Below are 21,598 nucleotides of genomic sequence, written 5' to 3' on the forward strand. Positions count from 1 at the left end.
GCTTCATTGTGCAATCAAGAAATTCTGTATCGTATTACTTTTCATATGAAAAAAATATCAGAAACTAGAACCAGAAAACATTTGGATTTTTTTTTTTAGTCCATGGCCAGATCTTACAACATCAGTGATATGAACCAGGCATAGAATATGAATTCAACTAGGCCTCTAGTATTTCTGCATTACTTGCTTACAGGGAACAATGCAGTCACTGGCTGTTGCTGAAACTCTGTAGCATGTGAAGGCTAAAGGGCTGTGCTAGACAACTGCAGTCTCACTTTCACAAAATTTCTCTGGCCTCCTGAATGTTGGAATAACTTAGTACTACAGTGCTTGAGTCTTCCGCGCCAAAAGTAAAAAATAAAATGTTAAATTTAATAAGTTCAGAGACTAAAATCAAAGCCACATTTACTGCCAAAGAAACCAACTAACAACAATATGAAGCAAGAAGAGAGAAATGTATATTCATCCTGGTTTAAATTTCCAAGAAAATGATAGCAGAAGAAAGAATTATGTATATATGTATACTGTGAGCTGGAGCCTTCTTTCCAAAAGTCGGGAAGAAAGTACACACAGGACTTCATAAGTCCATTATGAACTGATTTTCTAAATGGCTGCAATTCTAGCAGCACTGCCTTCCCTGAAAGAGGAAGCTGTTGATTTGCATCTCCTGTGCTGCCTTTTCTAAAGTCATTAAGTGATGCAATGCAGCTACAAACAAGTACCTGGAAAGGATGGGATCAAGGCAGTGGTACAAAGCTTTGTCCCAGCAATCTGAATGCAGGTGTGAGAGACACAAACCAGGTGGCTAAAAGGCTTCTTTGTTTGAAGCTGTCAGTAGGAGGACCTGATTAATCTCATGCCCCATCCCTAAACTCCCTTTTAACTATGTCAAGACATCTCCTCACATCAGGAAGTCTACAATGACATGGCTATGTGCTAAGCTCAGTTAATGTGGTCCTAGGTTTAAACACTTCAAGTTGAAAGTGGGTAATTGGTGGTAGTGGATTTTAAAAGCTCACACAGGTGCCTTTGAAAAGAGGTCAAAAGTCAAGTGCATCTCTCCTGAGAGCACTGACGAGCCCTTCCTAAGGAGATCAAAATTCTTTTACACAAACCCCCAGGGTCTTGTAAGAACTGTTATTAATTTAGTTCTGTATGTTCCAAATAAGGGAAAAACGATACCACATGTTATATTACCAGTAACTGGGCATATTTGTTCCAGAGAGGTAGATGTTAGATAGATTTTCACCTGGCACTTCTGGATCGCTAATGAAGTAATCCACTTTCTACCAGGGCAAAACTGGGGAGTTCAGGTCAGGGTAATGAACCTTGAAAACAGTGAAAAGCCTGAGGGAAAAAGGAGTATAAACACAGGAATGTTTTGTCATATACTGAATGTGTTTGTAAAACCAAGGCTGTGGAGTTTTAACTAGAGCACATAAAAAACAGACATTGCTGTGTACATTTGGGTGTTTAAAAAAGTGTGTTGTTAAGCAAGTTGTCACCTTCTTATTAATATAAATTATAAAGTTTCATCATCATAACATGTTTTGGATGTTTTCAAAAGCACCCAAACACCCCAACCATTAGTTGGTACATGTCAAGTATCACTTGGGAAGAATTCTCTAGTTCAATTTGGAGGTCTTCCACTGTTCCTCTTTTCTTAATCTTTTCCTCCACTTGTTAGATATTTTTATTCATGTGTCTACTATTCTATTATACTGAAGATGTATTATTTAAACAGGAACATAATTAAGAAATTCTATGTTTTTGCATATATCCAATGAAAACATTTAATTTTGTATCTTTTGTATCTGCACACAAGAAGTTACAATAACATACTAGTAATTTAGAAAAAAAGCTTAGTAAACTCTCATTAGGAGGTCTATCATGAGAAAAAAAACAAACAGAAAATAACAAGCGTCTGTGAGGATGTGAGGAAATGGAAACCCTTCTGCACCGCTATTCAGAATGTCAAAAAATGATGTAGTCACTACAGAAAACGGTATGGTGGTGCCTCAAAAATTAAAAAAAGAATTACCATATGATCCCGCAATTCTCCTCTGGGTGAATACCCAAAAGAACTGAAAGCAGGGACTGGAACAGATATTTGTACACCCATGTTTATAACAGCATTATTCACAATAGCCAAAAGGTGGAAGGAAGCCAAGTGTCCATCAACAGATGAATAGATAAAATGTGGTATATACATACAACACAATATTATTATAAAAATAATATTATTATAAAAAGGAAAGAAATTCTGACTTATGTTACTGGATTACCTTTAAAGGCATTAAGCTAAGTGAAATAAGCCAGACACCAAAGGACAAATACTGTATGATTCCACTTATATGAAGTACCTAGAGGAGTTATATTTATAGAGACAGAAAGTAGAATACTGGTTGTCACGGGCTGTAGGGAGATGGGGGAATGAGGAGTTATTGCTTAAGGGGTACAAAGTTTCAGTTCAAGAAGATGAAAAAGTTCTGGAGGTGGATAGTGGTGATGGTTGCACAACAGTGTGAATGTGCTTAATGACACTGAACTGTACACCTTAAAATGATTAAGATGGTGAATTTTACATTATGTATATTTTACTACGGTAATTTTTTTAATGAAAAATCCTTCATATGTTCATTTGTGCTCTGGAATTGGGGTCTGGATTAGGCACGCTTGCTTGATTGCACTTAACAAGTCTGATGCACTGTTACTAATGAAAAGAAAATGTGTTTCTTTCAAGATCTCAAAGAATCCAACTGGCTTGAGCAAACAGATAAAAACAAGGGTGTAGCTGACATTTTTTAATTGGTACACAAATTCTTGGACTCGCCCACTCTGTACTTATAATTAGAAAAGAATGTCGCTGAAATTTTTAATGAAAATCACAGGTTTGTTATAGTAGTTTTGCCACAAAATCATGGTCTCCCTTAAGAAATGGGGAAAGAAGAGGAAAATATTCTTTCAGAAATAACACTTTAATTCAAATTTAATGTTAAACACACATGGGCATAGCACGTAGGAAAACAAACTTAATAGCATAAAAAGTAATATGACATTTGATTAACTGGTGTTAAACTGAACGTGTTAATTGCAGAGAAGAAAGACTTGCCAAGGCATGTTAGAAGCTAAGCTTCCAATTGGAACTCAGAATACAAAGGAAATGGCTCTAAGATCTGAGTAACTGCTTTAACATTTACACATGTCAAAAAAATTCCAAGCTCAAATCCCAAGAACATACGTCTATTTATTCTATTTAAAGTGTTAACAGAGGACAGATCAATTAACAGCATGTAACATTTTTTGAGAAGACCTCAAAATCCCTTAACTTGCCAATAATAGTTTAAAGACGTAGTGGTGTTTAAAGTTAGGAAAAGGATTCAGTCTCTACCAAAAGGGAGATTGCCCTTGGAGAGCCCACTAAAGACTTTGGTTAACCAAGGAGCTATAAAACCCAATGTTCTTATTATTACTCACATATCTTTCACTGTTGATAGATCACAGTGGTTCACTTGGATTGTTTACAATTAGTAGCATCCTCTGGTAGAACTTCATCAACAGGGAGAAAGTCACAGAATCCATTCCTCTCTGTCCTCACTTTTCCAGCCAATTTTCACCTACCAGTAAAATCATCATCATCTTCATCATAGAGATTGGGTAGTCATGCTTCATTTCTACTGTCTTTTAATCAGTTCTATGGTTGAAAACTTTCTTAAAGAGAGATACACACACATACATACACACACACGCACACACACAAAACCTTAGTAAAATTAGGGACCACAGAGGTTGAAGTTTTTAGTAGTGCTAGTCATTATCCTTAGTAAGCATTATTGGGGCATACGTTGCTAACTGAGATACTAACAATTGTTTTTCCCTAGTTGTGACATTGGCTGCATAAAAACCCACTGGATTATAAACTTCGTGAAGTTAGCGACCACATCTTCAATGTTCACAAATAAATCCTCAGCCCTTAGCACAGTGTTGGTCCACGTTAGGCACTCAATACAAATATGTGTTGAATGAATGAATAAATGGAAAAATAAAAGCAAGTGACATATTGACAGCCATTGGAAACAACACCATTTAATGCCCAACAACATTCCAAGTGATTTACATAGAATAAGTCATTCAATCTTCAAAACAGTCATATGGAGTAGTCCTATTATTACTGTATTCCCATTGTACAGTTTTAAAAAGTGAGGCACAGAAAGACATACAGCTTAAGTGATGGAGTTGAGAACCAGGAAGTCCAGCTTCAGTCTACACTCTTACCGTTATCCATTACACAAAAATAAACTAGGATTGATGATGTAAAAAGTAACAGGAACTCTAACTCTCTCATCTGTAAACATAGACCTTGAATTTATAACATTTTTAAAGTACTAAGGTGGGTCATTTCAATCAGAAATGCTCATATAATAAGCATGACAATGAAATTACCAGCAGAAGAAAAAAAATGGCTGTTTCTTAATGTGTTGGTCAAAGCGATGTTTTTTAAAAATTACTTCCTCAGAACTACGAAATATTAGAAAGAGAAGCCAAGAGGGCCATCTCTTTCTGCTCTTTAACCTTTGCAAGTATTTATAACAGTAACTGGCTAGGAGTAAGTGTTAAATAAATGTTGTTGCTGTTACACAAAGCCCTTCTTTGTGATACCAATATCTGGTCACAGTGTTTAATACTTCAACTCCCTCAAACATTCAAGGGATGGCCAAGTCCATTGCAAGCAACCGTAATATCAGAAAACTACTTGTCATATTGAAATAAAACACTAATTGATATTATCCCTGCCCACTGGTGGCAATTTAGAACAACTTTTCTATAAAATTCTCTTTGGTAAAACAGCATTCAGGTATTTGAACATAGAATTGTGTTCCCTTAAGTATTCATCTAACATTCTCAACTTCATTAACTACTCATTTGGTGCCATGAATTCCAACTGTCTTTACCAGTTCCCTCACCCATTATTCTCTAAGCTTTTATTTTTTCCTCCAGCTATAATAAGGTCTACTTGGCAAATAAAAATTTCATGTATTTAAAAATTACATATATCAGCCAGGCACAGTGGCTCATGCCTGTAATCTTAGCACTTTAGGAGTCTGAGGCGGGTGGATCACTTGAGGTCAGGAGTTCAAGACCAGCCTGGCCAATATGGTGAAACCCCATCTCTACTATATAATATATATATATATATTATATATATATATTATATATATATAAATTAGCTGGGCATGGTGGCCTGTAGGCCCAGCTACTTGGGAGGCTGAGGCAGGAGAATGGCTTGAACCCAGGAGGCAGAGGTTGCAGTGACCCGACACCATGCCACTGCACTCCAGCCTGGGAGAAAGTGCTGGAGACTAATCTCAAAAAAAAAATTAGTTGTGCATTGTGATGGGCACCTGTAATCCCAGCTGCTCGGGAGGCTGAGGCAGGAAAATCACTTCAACCTAGGAGGTGGAGGTTGCAGTGAGCCAAGATCGCGCCACTGCACTCCAGCCCGGGCAACATAATGAGACTCCATCTCAAAATAAATAAAATAAATAAATATTGCATATAGCAATGTGATGTTTTGATGTATGTATACATATATACATAATTACCATAATTAACCTAATTAACATATCCACCACCTCATATTATTAGTGTGTGTGTGTGTGTGTGTGTGTGTGTGTGTGTGTGTGATGAAAACACTTAAGATCTACTCCTTTAGCAAATTCCAGGCATACAATACAATATTATTAACTCTAGTTATCATGCTGTACATTTGATCTTCAGAACTTATTTGACTTATAACTGAAAATGTGTATCCTTTGACCAAAATCCTCCCATTTTCCTTATCACTTATCCCCTGGAAACCACCTTTCTACTTTTGGTTTCTATGAGTCCTACTTCTTTAGATTCCACATATAATTGAGATAATGCAGTATTTGCCTTTCTGCCTCTGGTTTAATTCACTTAGCATAATGTCCTCTAGGTTCATCCATGCTGTTGCAAATTGTAAGATTTCCTTCTTTTCAAAGGCTGAATCATATTCCATTGTATATATCTATATATACCATATTTTTTAATTCATCCATGCATTAATTACCAATACTTAGGTTGTTTTCATATTGTGACTATTGTGAATAATGCTGCAATGAACATATATCTGTTGGAGATACTGAATTCATTTCCTTTGGATATATATCCAGAAATGGGATTACTAGATCATATGGTAGCTCCATTTTTAGTTCTTTGAGAAAACTCCATACTGTTTTCCATAATGGCTATACCAGTATACAATCCTACCAACAGCGTATAAAGGTTCCCTTTGCTCCACAACTTCACCAAAACTTATCATTTAGTTTTTTGGTAATAGCCATCTTAAAAGGTATGAGGCAGTATCTCATGGAATGTCTTGTATGTCTTCTTTGAGAAAATGTCTATTCAGGTCCTTTGTCTACTGTAAAACAGGATTATTCACATTTTTAGTATTGAGTTATATGAGTTCCTTATATTAGAATATCCTTATTTTAGATATTAGCCCACTATCAAATATGTGACTTAGCAAATGTTTTTCCCATTCCATGGGTTGCCTTTTCATTTTGTTGATTGTTTCCCTTGCTGTGCAGAAAAATTTTAGTTTTATGTAGTCTCACTTGCTTATTTTTGCTTTTGTTGACTGTCCTTTTAGAGTCGTATTCATAAAATCATTATCAAGACAAACGTCAAGGAGCTCTTCTTCTGTGATTTTTTCTGGGTCTTACATTTAGGTCTTTAAACTATTTTGAGTTGATTTTTGTTTACGGTGAAAGAGAAAATGCAGTTTCATTCTTTTACATGTGGATATCTAGTTTTCCCAACACCATTTATTGAAGAGAATATCTTTTCCCCATTGTGTGTTCTTGGCATCTTTGTCAAAGATTACTTGACTGTATATGTGTGAGTTTACTTCTGGGCTCTCTATTCTGTTTCATTGCTCTATATGTCTGTTTTTAATGCCAATACCATATTGGTTTGGCTATATTAGCTTTGTTGTATATTTTGAAGTCAAGTAATGTAATGCTTCCACGTTTGTTCTTTTTCAAGATTGCTTTGGCTATCTAGGGTTTTTTGTGGTTCTACACAAATTTAGGAATTTTTTTCTATTTCTGTGAAAAATGTCATTGGAATTTTGATAAAGGTTGCATTAAATTTGTAGGCCACTTTGGGTAGTATGGATATTTTAACAATTTTAATTCTTCCAATCCATGAACACAGGATATCTTTCCACTTATATGTGTCTTATTCAGTATATTTCATCAATGCTTTATAATTTTCAGTGTATATAAGTTTTTCACCTCTTTGGCTAAATAAACTCCTAAGTATTTTATTTTTTGCTGCTATTATAAATTGAATTGTTTTCACATTTCTTTTTCAGATAGTCTGTTAGTGTATAGAAATACAACTAATTGTGTATTTATTTTGTATCCTGCAACTTTACTGAATTTGTTTATTGGCTCTAACCGTTTTTTGGTGGAGTCTTTAGGGTTTCCTATATACAAAATTATGTCTTCTCCAAATAGAGACAACTTTACTTCTTCCTTTCTGATTTGGATTTTATTCTTATATTTCTTTTATTTCTTCTTGCCTAATTGCTGTGGCTAGAACTTCCAGTACTACGTTAAATAGAAATGGCAAAAGTGGTCATTCTTGTCTTGTTCTTCATCTTAGAAGAAAAGCTTTTAGCTTCCCACCTGTTGAGTATGATGTCAGTTGTGGGCTTGTGATATATGGCCTTTATTATGTTGAGGTATGTTTCTTCTATACCTAATTTGTTGAGAGTTTTTATCATTAAGGAATATTGAATATAGTCAAGTGGTGGGGGTTTTTTGCAACTATCAAGATGATCGTATGGTTTTTATCTTTCATTGTGTTAAATGTAGTATATCACATTTATTGGTTTACATATATTGAGTCATCCTTGCATTCCAGGAATAAATCTTACTTGATCATGGTGCTTGATCCTTTTAATGTGCTGTTGAATTCAGTTTACTATTTTATTGAGGATTTTCTAATCTATGCTCATGAGACATATCGGCCTATAGTTTTCTTTTTTTGTAGTGTCCTTGTCTGGCTTTGGTATTAGGATAATGATGGTCTCACAAAATGAGCTTGGAAGTGTTCCCTGCTCAATTTGTTTAAAGGGTTTGAGAAGGATTGGTATGTTTTTACCAGTTTAAATGGCCTATTCTGGATACAATATAATTGGTCACAATACCTCCTAAATTATGGAGTCTAAATTGGACATATTATTGCAGCTGTGATCTGACTAAGACAGCTTTTTGAGGAATTATTAGGTCCCATGATGTGGAAACTATTTCTATTAATGTGGCCCATTATTGTGCTATCCATTTCTATGTTTGCATCACACTGTTGATTCATGATAAAATGGAAGTCATCTAAAATCTTAATTCATCATGTGCCCTTTAACATGTGCTTGTGAAATTCATACTTTGACCTTGCTTTATTTTACTTTTATTAAGTTAAATTTCATCTGTCTATTTCAGTCTGAAGTTTGAGATAATTTTGTATTTTAATTCTATTGTTAAATGTGGATTTACAATAAAGAGAATAAAAGTTAAGCTTTCAGGGCCCCTCACTTACACTGACACCTTCTAAGACCCTGGGAGGGGCTCTAACAACGTGTCTACATGGTCATAAGTTTTTGTAGAATTAGCATAAGTCAGATATTTTAACTATAATCAGTTCTTGATCTTCTACTTCATCTTCCCCTCGATCTCATGTGTCCTATAGCATCCAGCACACAAGTATGTGGGACTGAAGGAAAAACAAGATGTGAAATATATAAAACCAAAAGTTAATCTGAGGAAAATTCTTTCAAATCTCACAGCTTTCATATGAAAGAAACTCATAGATATTTTTCCAAATTTGACAACTATTCTAAAAAGTCACATGGCATTACCAAAACAAATTTTAATTAACCATTCTAGAGATAGGACAATTATCTTTACATTCTCTCTGACATTTCAAAACTATTCTCATATAAAGAGACCATCAAAGAGTAAGCATCCAAAAAAACAAATGAAAAAAAGGTATTACAAAGATATGTACAAAAATTACAAATTGTTATTTTCATAGCTATTATAGCGTTTGTGTCAGCTTTTTAGATTTGCAATTTGCTATATGTTTTCTTTTTCTAAATAAATAGATTACAGATCTTAAATACTGATAAACGCTCCAGACATCATGCCTTTACGACATTCTGTAATAGGTAAATAAGTGTGTGGTTTGTTAGTGTTAAAAGAATGGAATAATTACTGCAAAGAATGCTGAAATAGATCACTTTTATTTTCTATACACGTGCCAACTTTGTTCATTGAGATAACAATAAAACACATAATTATATTACCAAATGATATTAGACCATTATATCTCTTATAATATACAAGTGGCACCCATGAAGGTATGTAAGAGATGTGCACTTAGAGTGCAAGTACAGTTACTTTTTAGCTGGTTGAACAACTCAACTTGGTGTCAACCTGGTGAGAGTCTCCAGGAGTGTGCCTCAGACTCTTTCAATAACATAGTGAATAAAATATATGATCATAGGCAGGAATGAATCTAGGCTGTATAGGGCCTGAAGCTTACACAATTGGAGGGTAAGGGAAGCGATTTCTTTATAGAAATAACACAAAATTACAGTTATAAAATTTGCCATAAATATATACTTAGAATGAAAAAGAAATCACAACAACTTATAAATTTTAAAAAGTTGACATTCCACAAATGTCACAAAATTCAGAAAAAAATAACACATTTTTATCAGTTCCCTTCTGGGACCACCTTTATGTCTTTTTTTTTTTTTTTTCCTGTTTGGCTTCATCCTCTTTGAGGGCATATTTATGTTCTTTGTGTCTACATAAAATTTTCTTCATACAGTAATTGATTGATTAGGAAATATGTAATAAAACCTCATTAAACTGTAATAAGGGGCAGACTAGTCTAAGTCAAAAATTTGAATTAACAGAATTCTTAAAATTATATAATTTCAAATACTCATCAATTCATATTACTGCCTATGGCAGAGATAAAAAATAAATGTATAACTTGTAAGCAAAATTAGAATTTATAACAAGGCTACATCGTATTATAATGTATATAAGTATAAAATTCCTTTAACATACAAAATTAATAATAAACTCAGAAACTGAGTTTGCTGAGCCATTTACTTTGATTAAAAAAGAAAATTTAAATTGAAATTATTTTTGAATGTTTTATTTAATGATATATTTTATGCTAGAAATATTGCTAATATTAAAATGAATTATGGTTTTCAATTAGTAGGAGTTTGTTGCATATCTGGATGGGTCAATTACATTTTCTAGAGATCTGATTTAGAAAAAACTCATTTAATGTGTGATTTCAACAATATAGGTTTTAATGGGAAACCATTTATTAGCATATACTAATTGATTTGATGTACCACTGGATTCATGTAGTAACCTAAAATGAAAGTAATTATTCTGAAATTATCTCTCCATAATAGTATATATGAATCATGAAAATTAACACCCATTCACAAACAAATAATTTCAAAAAAAATCTTGATCGTACACAGCAGTAAAATAGCCAAAATTCATGTATAAAATCTGTAACCTGAATATAACTTGAATTATTTGGAGAGCTGATGATTTATAGGAAAACTATTGTGAATTCTTCTGTAAAGCTTCCTCTAAGTATCAAATTTATGTATTTGGGCTGTGCATGGTGGCTGATGCCTGTAATCCCAGCACTTTGGGAAGCCAAGGCAGGCAGATCACCTGAGGTCAGGAGTTTGAGACCAACCCGGCCAACATGGTGAAACCCCATCTCTACTAAAAATACAAAAATTAGCCAGGTGTAGTGGTGCACACCTGTATGCCCAGATACTTGGGGGGTAGGGTGGCTAAGGCATGAGAATTGCTTGAACCCAGAAGGTGGAGGTTGCAGTGAGCTGAGATCACACCACTGCAGTCCAGCATGGATGACAGAGTGAGACTGTCTCAAAAGAAGAAAAAGAAAGAAAGAAAAGAAATTTATGTATTTGTACATTGTATAAAACGAGGCTCACGCCCAGAGCAAGGCAACCAAATTTCGTTGGCACCATCAGCTACGCTTTATTCTAATGCTAATCAAAGACAAGCCAAAATGTCTTGAGAAAGCTGGAGGACCTTGATGCAGTTTTGAAGGCTGTTCTAGGAGAGTGGGAATGCAGGGCTCCATCTTATCTCTCAGAGCTCCTCTGCCCATTCTTCAATCTGGCTATTTCTGGTGATATGTATATGCTTTTTTTTTTTCATTTGCTTACACACTAGAATTTTTCATTATTTTGGTTTAGTAAATGATAGCATTTGGATATGTGTCCCATCTAAATCTCATGTTGAAATGCAATCCCCAGTGTTGGAGGTAGGGCCTGGTGGGAAATGATTGGATCATGGAGGTGGATCCCTCATGGCTTGGTGCTGTCCTTGCAATAGTGAGTTCTTGCAAGATCTGGTTGTTGGAAAATGTGTGGCACCTCTTCCCACCCTTCCTCCTGCTCTGGCCATGTGATATGACTGCTCCCACTTTTCCTTCTGCTATGAATCAAAACTTCCTGAGTCCTCACCAGAGGCTTAGCCAACGTCAGTACTATGCTTCCTGCAGAGCCTACAAAACCATGAGTCAATTAAATTTCTGTGCCTTATAAATTACCCAGCCTCAAGTATTTCCATATAGCAATGCAAGAACAGCCTAATAAAGAAAATTGGTACCAAGGAGGGAGACATTGCTATAGAGATACCCGAAAATGTGGAAGCAACTTTGGGACTGGGTAATGGGCAGAGGTTGAAAGTGTTTGGAGGGCTCAGAAGAAGACAGGAAAATGAGGGAAAGTTTGGAACTTCTTAGAGACTGGTTAAACAATTGTGACCAAAATGCTCATAGTAATGTGGACAGTGAAGCCTGAGTTGAGGAGGTCTCAGACAGAAATGAGGAACTTATTGGGAACTGCAAAGGTCACCTGTGTTATGTCTTAGCAGAGAACTTGGCTTCATTGTGTTCATGCCCTAGAGCTCTGTGGAAATTTTAACTTAAGAGTGATGATTTAGTATATCTGATGGAAGTAAGGACCAAACTCTGATTTTTTTATTTTGCCCAAATTCCTATCTAAGGGGTCTGAGGAGTCATGCCCTACAAATCATAATTTCTTATCAGATGGGTTTTATTTAACCCTGTATATCATGATTTACTTTCCAACCTGACTCTGGCATAACATTATGAGACAAGGAAGAAAATCAAAATATTTTACCCCAAAACATGTTTCTTCACCATATTTTGAAATGGCCCTACAAAGCTATTCTTTGTGGGGGGGGGGGGGGAAATTTGCATATGTAAAGAATCTCTATTAACATAGCTAGATCTTTTTCTTACAAATCCTCCCAATCCTAAAGAGATTAACTAAGAACTGAATAGGAAACATTTGTCATCTATTGTCTCTAAGGGCAGCCACTATAAGACTTCAAAAGCACTTTGGTCTCCACAGTCTTTATCTTAACCTGAACATCCCCTTCCTATCAATCCTAGATCTTTAGACAAACTCAACCAATTGCCAACAAGAAAATGTTTAAATTTACCCATAGCCTGGAAGCACCCCTGCTTTGAATTGTTCCACCTTCCTGGACCAAACCAATGTATTTCTTAAATGTATTTGATTGATGTCTCATGCCTCTCTAAAATGTATAAAACCAAGCTGTGTCCTGACCACATTTGGCACGTGTTCTTAGGACCTCCTGAGGGTTGTGTCATGGGCCATGGTCACTCATATTTGGCTTAGAATTAATCTCTTCAAATATTTTACAGAGTTCGACTCTTTTTGTCAACGGAAGAAATTTCTAAGCAGCAAAGCATTCAGGATGTAGCCTGGCTGCCTCTAACAGCCTACACTCAAATGTGAGAGTGAATAAATAACTTAAAGTTGGAATTTATCATTAAAAGAGAAGCGGAGCATAAAAGTTTGGAAAATTTGCAGCCTGGCTATGTGGCAAAGAAAGAAAAAGCTTTTTCAGGGGAATAATCCAAGCAGGCTGGAGAGTAACCACTTGTTAGAGAGATTTGTGTGACTAAAAAAAGAGCAAGGTGCTGATAGCCAAGACAATGGTATCTTCAAGTTAGCCCCTCCCATCACAGGCCCAGAGACCCAGGAGGACTGAATGGCTTCATGGGCCAGCCCTGAGGCATCTCTGCCCTGTGCCACTTCAGAGGCTGTTTCTCCTGTCCTGGCCACTCAGCTCCAGCTGTGGCTCAAAGGGCCCTAGGTATACTTCAAGCCACTGCTCTGGAGGGCACAAGCCATAAGCTTTGGTGGCTTCATGTGGTGTTAAGCCTGCAGGCATGCAGAGTGCCAGAATGAAGGAGGCTTCATAGCCTCCAACTAGATATTAGAAAGCCTGGCTGCCCAGACAGAAGTCTGCTGTGGGGGTAGAGCCCTCAAAGAGAACCTCTACTCAGGCAGTGTGGAAGGAAAATATGGAGTTCAAGGCCCCATACAGAGTTTTGAGGCACTGTCTAGTGGTCTGTGGGGAGGGGGCCACCATCCTCCAGACCCCAAAATGGTAGCTCCACCAGCAGCTTTCATCCTGCACCTGGAAAAGCTGTAGGCACTCAACTCCAGCCCATGAAGGCAGCTCCAGGGGTTGAAACCTGTGAAGCCACAGAAGCAGAACTGCCCAAGACCTTGAGAGCCCACCCTTCACACCAGTGTGCCTTGGATGTGGAACATGGTGTCAACGGAGATTATTTTGGAGCTTTAAGATTTAATGACTCCCCTACTAGGTTTCAGACTTACATGAGGCCTGTAGCCCCTGTCTTTTGGCCAATTTATCCCTTTTGGAACAAGAATGTTGACCCAGTGCCTGTACTCCCATTGTATCTTGGGAGTAAATAACTTGTTTTGATTTTACAGGCTCATAGGTGGAAGGAATTTATCTCCAGATGAGTCTTTGGACTTGGGACTTGGGACTTGAGACTTTTGAGTTAATGTTGGAACAAGTTAAGACTTTGGGAGACTATCAGCAGGGGATGATTGTACTTTGTAATGTGAGAGGAACATGTGATTTAAGGGACCAGGGGCAGAATGATATAGTTTGAATATGTGTTTCCTCTACATCTCATGTTGAAATTTAATCCCCAACAGTGGAGGTGGGGCATGGTGGCAGTGTTTGAGTCATGGGGATGGATCCCCCATGGCTTGGTGCTATTCTCACAATAGTGAGTGAGTTCTCATGAGATCTGGTGTTTAAAACTGTGTGGCACCTCCCCCCAACCCTCTCTTGCTCCTGCTCTAGCCGCTGAGGTGTCTGCTCCCACTTTGCCTTCTGCAATGAGTAAAAGCTTCCTGGGGCCTCACCAAAGGGCAAGTAGATGCTAGCACCATGCTTCCTGTATGGCCTACAGAACAGTGAGCCAATTAAGCTTTTATTCATTAATTACCGATCCTTAAGCTTTTCTTTACAACAATGTGAGAACAGCCCAATACAGTAAATTAGTCAAATCTCTAATTTTGGGTCCCAGCATTATATAAAGTTGCCACATGACTCAAACATGAGTCCAGGATTGAGAACCAGGCAGTGGAATAATGAATAAACCTGTCCAGATCATGCAAGAATGGTAAAGCAGTAGTAAACCAAGGAGAGGATGCAAGTTCCATCTAAAATGAACAGCTGTGGCTCAGCTCTTAATTATTACCACATAGAATGTGAGTTAATGTTGCTGCGTATTTTAATTTTTCAAGAGAAACCAGGTAGGGGTGTGTGTGTGTGTGTGTGTGTGTGTGTGTGTGTGTGTGTGTGTGTGTGAAGTCTCTTGACTATTAAATGGTAGTTCCAAAAATTTTATCAAGTTGTAAAACCAAAAAAAAAAAAAAATGCTTAGGGACTGAACTGGGACCTTTGCTATGCACAACATGAGGCTACATCCCAAGTGTTTGAGCTATAGGACCAATGATCATGCCCTGTAGTGGCTGTGGGGTCCTGAGCTTCCTGCCTGAATGGCAGTCATTTACCAAGGACCAAAAATGAGCAAATTAGACATTGAACGTGTGACACACAACAAAAGTAAACATTTCTCCACATTGTCATTTATCCCTTAAAAATATTACCTCATACTACCATTAAAAAAGAAAATCAGTGCTTACTTAAAAACCACATTAAAGTCATTTTGAGAGACATGAGATTACAAAATTCTGTTCTAAGAATGGACACATCAGTGGAACACACTGACGGACACATGAGGGGTGTCCATCAGACTTGATCAAGACTTGCTCTTTTCTTTGATTATCAACAAATAAGAAAACCATTTCACTTTGAAGAGAAAAAAATATTTGATGGAAAAATTATAAAAGTTGCACCAATCAGCTCAAAGACAGTGATTTTCAGCACTATATTTCTTTAATTTCCAAAGATTTTTATAACATTATTGACATGTATATAATGAAATAGCATGGACTAGGCAGTTAGACCATATACCAGAGTGTAACAACACATAGAATTGTTCAGAAAATTAAATTATGTAATACAATTTATAGTGCTTTGCATATAGTAGATATTAAACTAACATTTGGCTTCTTGTTTCAGAAAATAGTACTATATATTCGTTTACATTATATAAAATAGCCACTTATTTTATGAAGGATTCTGAGATTACCACTGTTTATTTTTCACTTCTTTACTCTCGTATAAGATGTATTAATTTAGTCTGTAATATTATTTGAGCTCTGACTATGTTCAAGCTACTGTGTTCAGAACTGTAGAAATTCAAAGAAGATCAGCATAGTTCCTTCTATTAAGGAATACATACTCCATTCATTGTATTAATCCAACAACCATTTAATAAGCACCTACTCTGTTCCAGACACTGTTCTGGATCATGAGGACACATCTCTGAATAAGACAAAAACTATTCTGGCTCCCATGGAGCTTACATTATAGTGAAGCTAGGTAGACAATGGACGAAGAAAATTAAGTAGTAATAGGTGCCATAAAAAATACAATGGGCTCGTGTACAGCAGAGTGATTGGGTGGCAACTTTAGATTAGGTAGCCAGCCTAGAAAGGCCTCTCTACGAAAATGAGTTAACCCATAAATGATGAAAAACAGCCAGTCATGGAGAGGTCTGAGGAAGAGTGTTACCCACGATGGGATGAGGCTGGCATGTTTCAGGAGCATCATGAGGGCTCATGGGTAAGTAGATGGCCAAAAGGGAGTGGCATAAATGAATGGAGAAGAATTAAGAAGGCCTATCACACAGAAACTCATAGACCAGAGTAGGGTATGTGAATTTTATCATATTAGGGAAAATAAACACCCAGTTATAATACTAAGGAATATGAAATAAGGGCTATAAAAGCAAACTGCTGTGGAAACCCCAACAAAGGCTGCTGCTTCTGTATGTCTAGAGTGGGTTTCCAAAGGCCTCTGCAGAGATGGATTTGAACTGGGGCTTAGCAAACAAGCAGGATTTAAAATGTAAATAGGCAGAGAAGGATAAAAAGGACATTCTAGGCTGGGAAAACTATAAAACAAAGAATGCAGGCATTTAGTGGTATAGGATGGTTGGCATGGGAACCTGGTAAAATGCAGAGGAAGTTAAAGATAAAAACATAAAATCACAATTGGGAAAGAGTCTTTAACACCAGAGTGAAGAATGAGGACCTTGGCCACAGATGCGGAAAGCCACTTAGGAGATTGCTAGCATGCAAGTTCCTGAAGCAGTAGGGATGTATCTCCTTTTATTTTTATTTCATAGTGATGTGTATATTAGAGACATTTCAAAATACCTGTGGATTGGTTAGACACCAAGAGTGAATGAGTATTGCCTTAATGCTCTGTTATTATTACCTGGGCATCTCTACTCCCCACATGCATTTATGTGTTCTAAAACATGTATGGATGATTTCTAGGAAAGCAATCTGGCAACATAAATTAAAATGTCTAAAGCATATATGCTTTGGTCCAGCATTTACACCTTGAGTAATACACAGCCTATAAAAATACTCACACAAGCATAATACACAGCAATTATATATGCAGATAGGAGCTATGGGACTGCTACATTCCACCACTCTAAAGTCGTGGGAGCCACTCCCATACACTCAGATGTCAAAAAAAAAAAAAAGCAGGGAGGGATTTAGAAATCAGAAACTGAGAAATTATCCAAAAACACAAGCTCCAAAATGAACTGTTTAAATTGGTATTTTTTAAACTGTGGATCATGATCCATTAATCAGTCATAAAGTCAATCCAGGAGGTCACCACTGACATTGTTTTTAATTTTAAAGTCTAGAATAAAATAAGGGGCCAGCTGCAGTGGCTCATGCCTGTAATCCCAGCACTTTCGGAGGCCAAGGTGGGCGGATCATGAGGTCAGGAGTTCGAGATCAGCCTGGCCAAGATGGTGAAACCCTGTCTCTACTAAAAATACAAAAATTAGCCAGGCATGGTGGTGGGTGCCTGTAATCCCAGCTACTCAGAAGGCTGAGGCAGGAGAATCGCTTGAACCCAGGAGGCGGAAGTTGCAGTGAGCCGAGATCATGCCACTGCACTCCAGCCTGGGCAACAAGAGCAAGACTCTGTCTCGGGAAAAAAACAAAACCAAAAAAATTGAATAAAATAAGACATAAAAGGAAAGTATTAGAATGAATTGAACATAGTAAGGGTAAGTATTGTGTTTCATAAACACATCATTTCTGTTTTTTATACTTATATATACACAGGCAATTGTGTACTGGGTGATGATGTAAGATCTGTTTCTTACTGTGGTTCATATTCTTTAAAAGTTGAGAACTGTTATGGGCTGGGCACGATGGCTCACGCCTCTAATCCCAGCACTTTGGGAGGCTGAGGCAGATGGATCACGAGGTCAGGAGATCAAGACCATCCTGGCTAACATGGTGAAACTCTGTCTCTACTAAAAAATACAAAAAATTAGCCGGTCGTGGTGGTGGGTGCCTGTAGTCCCAGCTACTTGGGAGGCTGAGGCAGGAGAATGGCATGAACCTGGGAGGCGGAGCTTGCAGTGAGCCAAGATCGCGCCACTGCACTCCAGCCTGGGTGAGAGAGGGAGACTCTGTCTCAAAAAAGAAAAAAAAGTTGAGAACTTTAGCATTGTTTTTATGGACTAATGTTAAATAAATGCTTTTTAAAAAATTCATTGATAACAGGTGCGGACTTATTAGGAAACCTGCTCAGTTATAGATGTATGTACTCATAGGTCATCTGCAGGGCTGTGAAGAGGTTCAAGTGTGCCTACCAAACAGCTGTGAATATCTCTGTGGAATATGAAAGATGTTATAAAAGGGGAGAATTTTCATTTCATATTTGATATGCTTTATATACTATATACTTTGATATATTTCTGCATTGTAATTTTAAAATATAAAGAAAAAAAGATGTTTAAGAGGTAACTTGCCTGGGCATCTCTACTCCCCACATGGAGTAGATGCTCCCCTATGGAGCATCCAGTCAATTAACATGAAATGTGACCACATCACATCTTTCAGCCAAAGTCAGTGGGAAAGGAAGGGAAATGAAGCCTTGTTTCACCCATGGAAAGTTGGTGGTAAATTGGCAGCAGTGTGAATGACAGAAGTCATTAATGTCCCACCTGATGTACAAAGTGATTTCAGGCAGGTAGGTGTTTGGACAGTCAGATAACATGGCAAAAGAGAATCTGAGAAAAAAAAAGTCTTAGGGGAAAACTTGGCACTAAAAAGTAGACTTGAAAAGTGGAGAAGGCTGTGACTCGGGTGAAAAGTAGGAGCTGTGGCCAAGCTCTGAGGATGCTCATCTAATGGCCAGATGGCCCAGAACCATTAGCATTATGGCATTATGAAGAAAAGAGCCTCTGCCTAGAGCTCCAAGACATGGAGGACTACTGTGACCACATAACAAAGGCCAGCCACCAGACAATGCCCTCAGTTCACCATCATTGAGACATGCTGGACTGAGGCATCCTCAACCCTAGAGCTGCACCCTATGGATGAGGCATTCATGTTCATGGGTCAAGCCTCAGGACACTTACTATTTGCCTCTCTCTTCTTTAAGATTCCATGGTTGGAAGCCTTATTTCCTGCTAGCACATGCTTGCAACAGATGTTAACATTTTCAGTTAGATCTCATCCAAGAAGCAGGATGCATTATACTGAGTGGCACATAAATGCTTAGCTTTTGCATTAGACCAGCTCTCATGCTTGATGACACCAGGCATTGATACCCTACTAGCTTGCCTTGTCCTTCTGTTCCCAACTGGCTCTGTGGCCTCCCACCTTTCCCAGGGTATACTCATTGAAAAGGAGCCTTTCTGTGGTTTGGTACCTGCTGTCTTGGTGTTGATAGCACAGATTTATTTTTGTTGACAATAACATACACTTGAATGGCAATTATGCTATGTCTATAAAGCTAGATACAGCCCAGTTCCAGGACGCCAAGCTTTGTGAAGCCACATTTTCAGCAGGAGCAAGCTTCTGTGTCCTGGATTGCAGTCAAAAAGTGCAAAAGTTATGAGGCCACTGAGTAAATGCATCATTACCCACTGGAGTAGACCAACCCCAAAGTTAGGCTTTGCAGTTTTTTGTCAAAGTTAGAAAATCCATTTAACAATGGGAATGAGTAAACTACTTTCCTAACTAAATATAAAACCACAAATCCTCATCATATCACTTTGCACAAGGAATTTCTTGTAAGTAGCAAATATGTGTTAGCCATATTTGACATTTCAGTACTCAGCAGTGGTGCTGCACATAACACATGCTTAATGAACATTCAGTGAGCACACTAATGGGTAGGTTAATTAGGTAAGATAGACATAAGGTCTAATTTCATTGACGACAGTTGCTGATTACCACAGAATTGTTGAATCATAAAGCAAAGGCTGATTCTATTCATGAGATCTTGTGCTTAGGAACATTAATTATCCTTTTCTGGCTTCCCTCCATTCTAGTCATTGGAAAAGCTTCAAAATTTCATAGTTTCAGTTTTTACATCACCTACAATACATAAATCTTCCATCTGCAAATTTCAATAGAGTACTCATTCACCATTCAATATTGGCAGCTTCACTCTGGTAAGTCTCTCCTAAATCCTACAGATGGTGCCTGATTTTTATGAGATTGAAATCTATTAATTCTATTTTCTATTGCTCTTTGGAATTTATAAGTGAAAGAAAGGAGATCTATTCCTTTTATTAATCAGTAGCAGTAACATAACACACCCATAACCAGAACAAATTCTCTCTTTTTCTCTCTCCTCCAACCTTTCTTTTCTTCTTTTGCAAGTTTGACTTAAGACCAAAAATCCAGATTAAAGTCTTAGAATGTATATATTAATGTTGAATGCATTTTTACAGAGGCAAGTGTATATGAAAGAAATTTTGTAGGCACAAATGATCAATTGTATGTTTAAAAGCAACTCCTACACTTACTGCAGGGTAAACTGCCAAAGGCTTCATTGTATTTTCCATACCAAGACTTATGGCTAAGAACACTCAAGAGGTGAGCTATTTTAGATGCTTAGGTTTCACACCTTAAAGCTTCACTAAAAAAAAAACTTGAGTGAGATAATGCAAAAGCAACTTTGGAACTGCTATTCCAATTCTCTTTCCTGGTGTCATAGGGCTGTATTTTTAATCATTTCATTCAAAAGTTAATTATTCATTTGATTAGACAGAAATAAGTATTTTCCAAATCTTTCTTAACAAGCAACACATTCACACTGTTTAGTCATTTCAGCAGTACTTCTTCAATCATGGTCTAGAATTTACATCCTTTATAATTTTTAGACTACAGGCTTCCTGGAGCAATTCACCAACAGTGATGAAACTACCATAATGTCTTCTTTGTGTTTGAGACAATGGTGGCAAATTCTCAGTGGTTGACTATAAGCCGTTTTCTAACCACTTGTTTTCCAGGTTGACCAGTGGCAACACTAACAGTCACCAATCCGATGCCAGACAGCCATTAACACCTCACCTTTTCATTTGATCAATTTCAGTTACTAGGAAATGAATGGTCGTATTTACTTACCGATAGAAGATATTTACTTATCTTGCTGAAGAAAGAAACTTCTCTCACAAATCAATTTTCAAATAATTTTATCTTGTTAGATAGTGTATAGTCAAGGGCTGAGCCAAATGAGCCCGTTCTCTAGCATGGTTAGCATAAGCTTAGCCAGCAGGGATGCTGTTGTGTAGCTGAAGAATCACAGTAAGAGGAAAGAAAACCTATGCCAGTAGATAGGAGTGGTTAGTTACCACAATGTTATCACATTGTGGTCACAATAAACTACTGCTCCTAAGGCAAATGAAGGAGCTATGGGAATTGGGTAAGGAGACAGATTCCTCTCAGGTATCAGTCTAAGTAATTCAAAGGAATTGGGCTTTTCTGCCTACTCTGCAAAGGATTAGTTTTCAACTGAGAGAGCAGACTTGTCATTTTGAGTAAGTGTGCACATCACATCATGTCTCATAGTCAGATAGAGAAAAAAGCAGAAACAAAAACAAAGACAAAAACAAGGACATTATGTCTACTTCTAGTCCCCATAAT

The 21,598-nt window shown here is 37.2% G+C and overlaps 1 protein-coding gene across 1 annotated transcript in view; it reads right to left on the minus strand.

Moving 5' to 3' along the window:
• Nucleotides 1–3,582: 3,582 nt before the first annotated feature.
• LOC116485032 (uncharacterized) overlaps nucleotides 3,583–21,598 on the minus strand; it is a 221,939-nt gene continuing 203,923 nt past the window's right edge. Inside the window, exon 4 of the mRNA XM_058429239.1 lies at nucleotides 3,583–3,617. Within this exon, the coding sequence (XP_058285222.1) occupies nucleotides 3,614–3,617 (4 nt within the window). The 3' untranslated portion in view covers nucleotides 3,583–3,613. The remainder of the gene's footprint in view (nucleotides 3,618–21,598) is intronic.

Source organism: Hylobates moloch, unplaced genomic scaffold, assembly GCF_009828535.3.
Source record: "Hylobates moloch isolate HMO894 unplaced genomic scaffold, HMol_V3 SCAFFOLD_16, whole genome shotgun sequence".
Lineage (NCBI taxonomy): Eukaryota > Metazoa > Chordata > Mammalia > Primates > Hylobatidae > Hylobates > Hylobates moloch.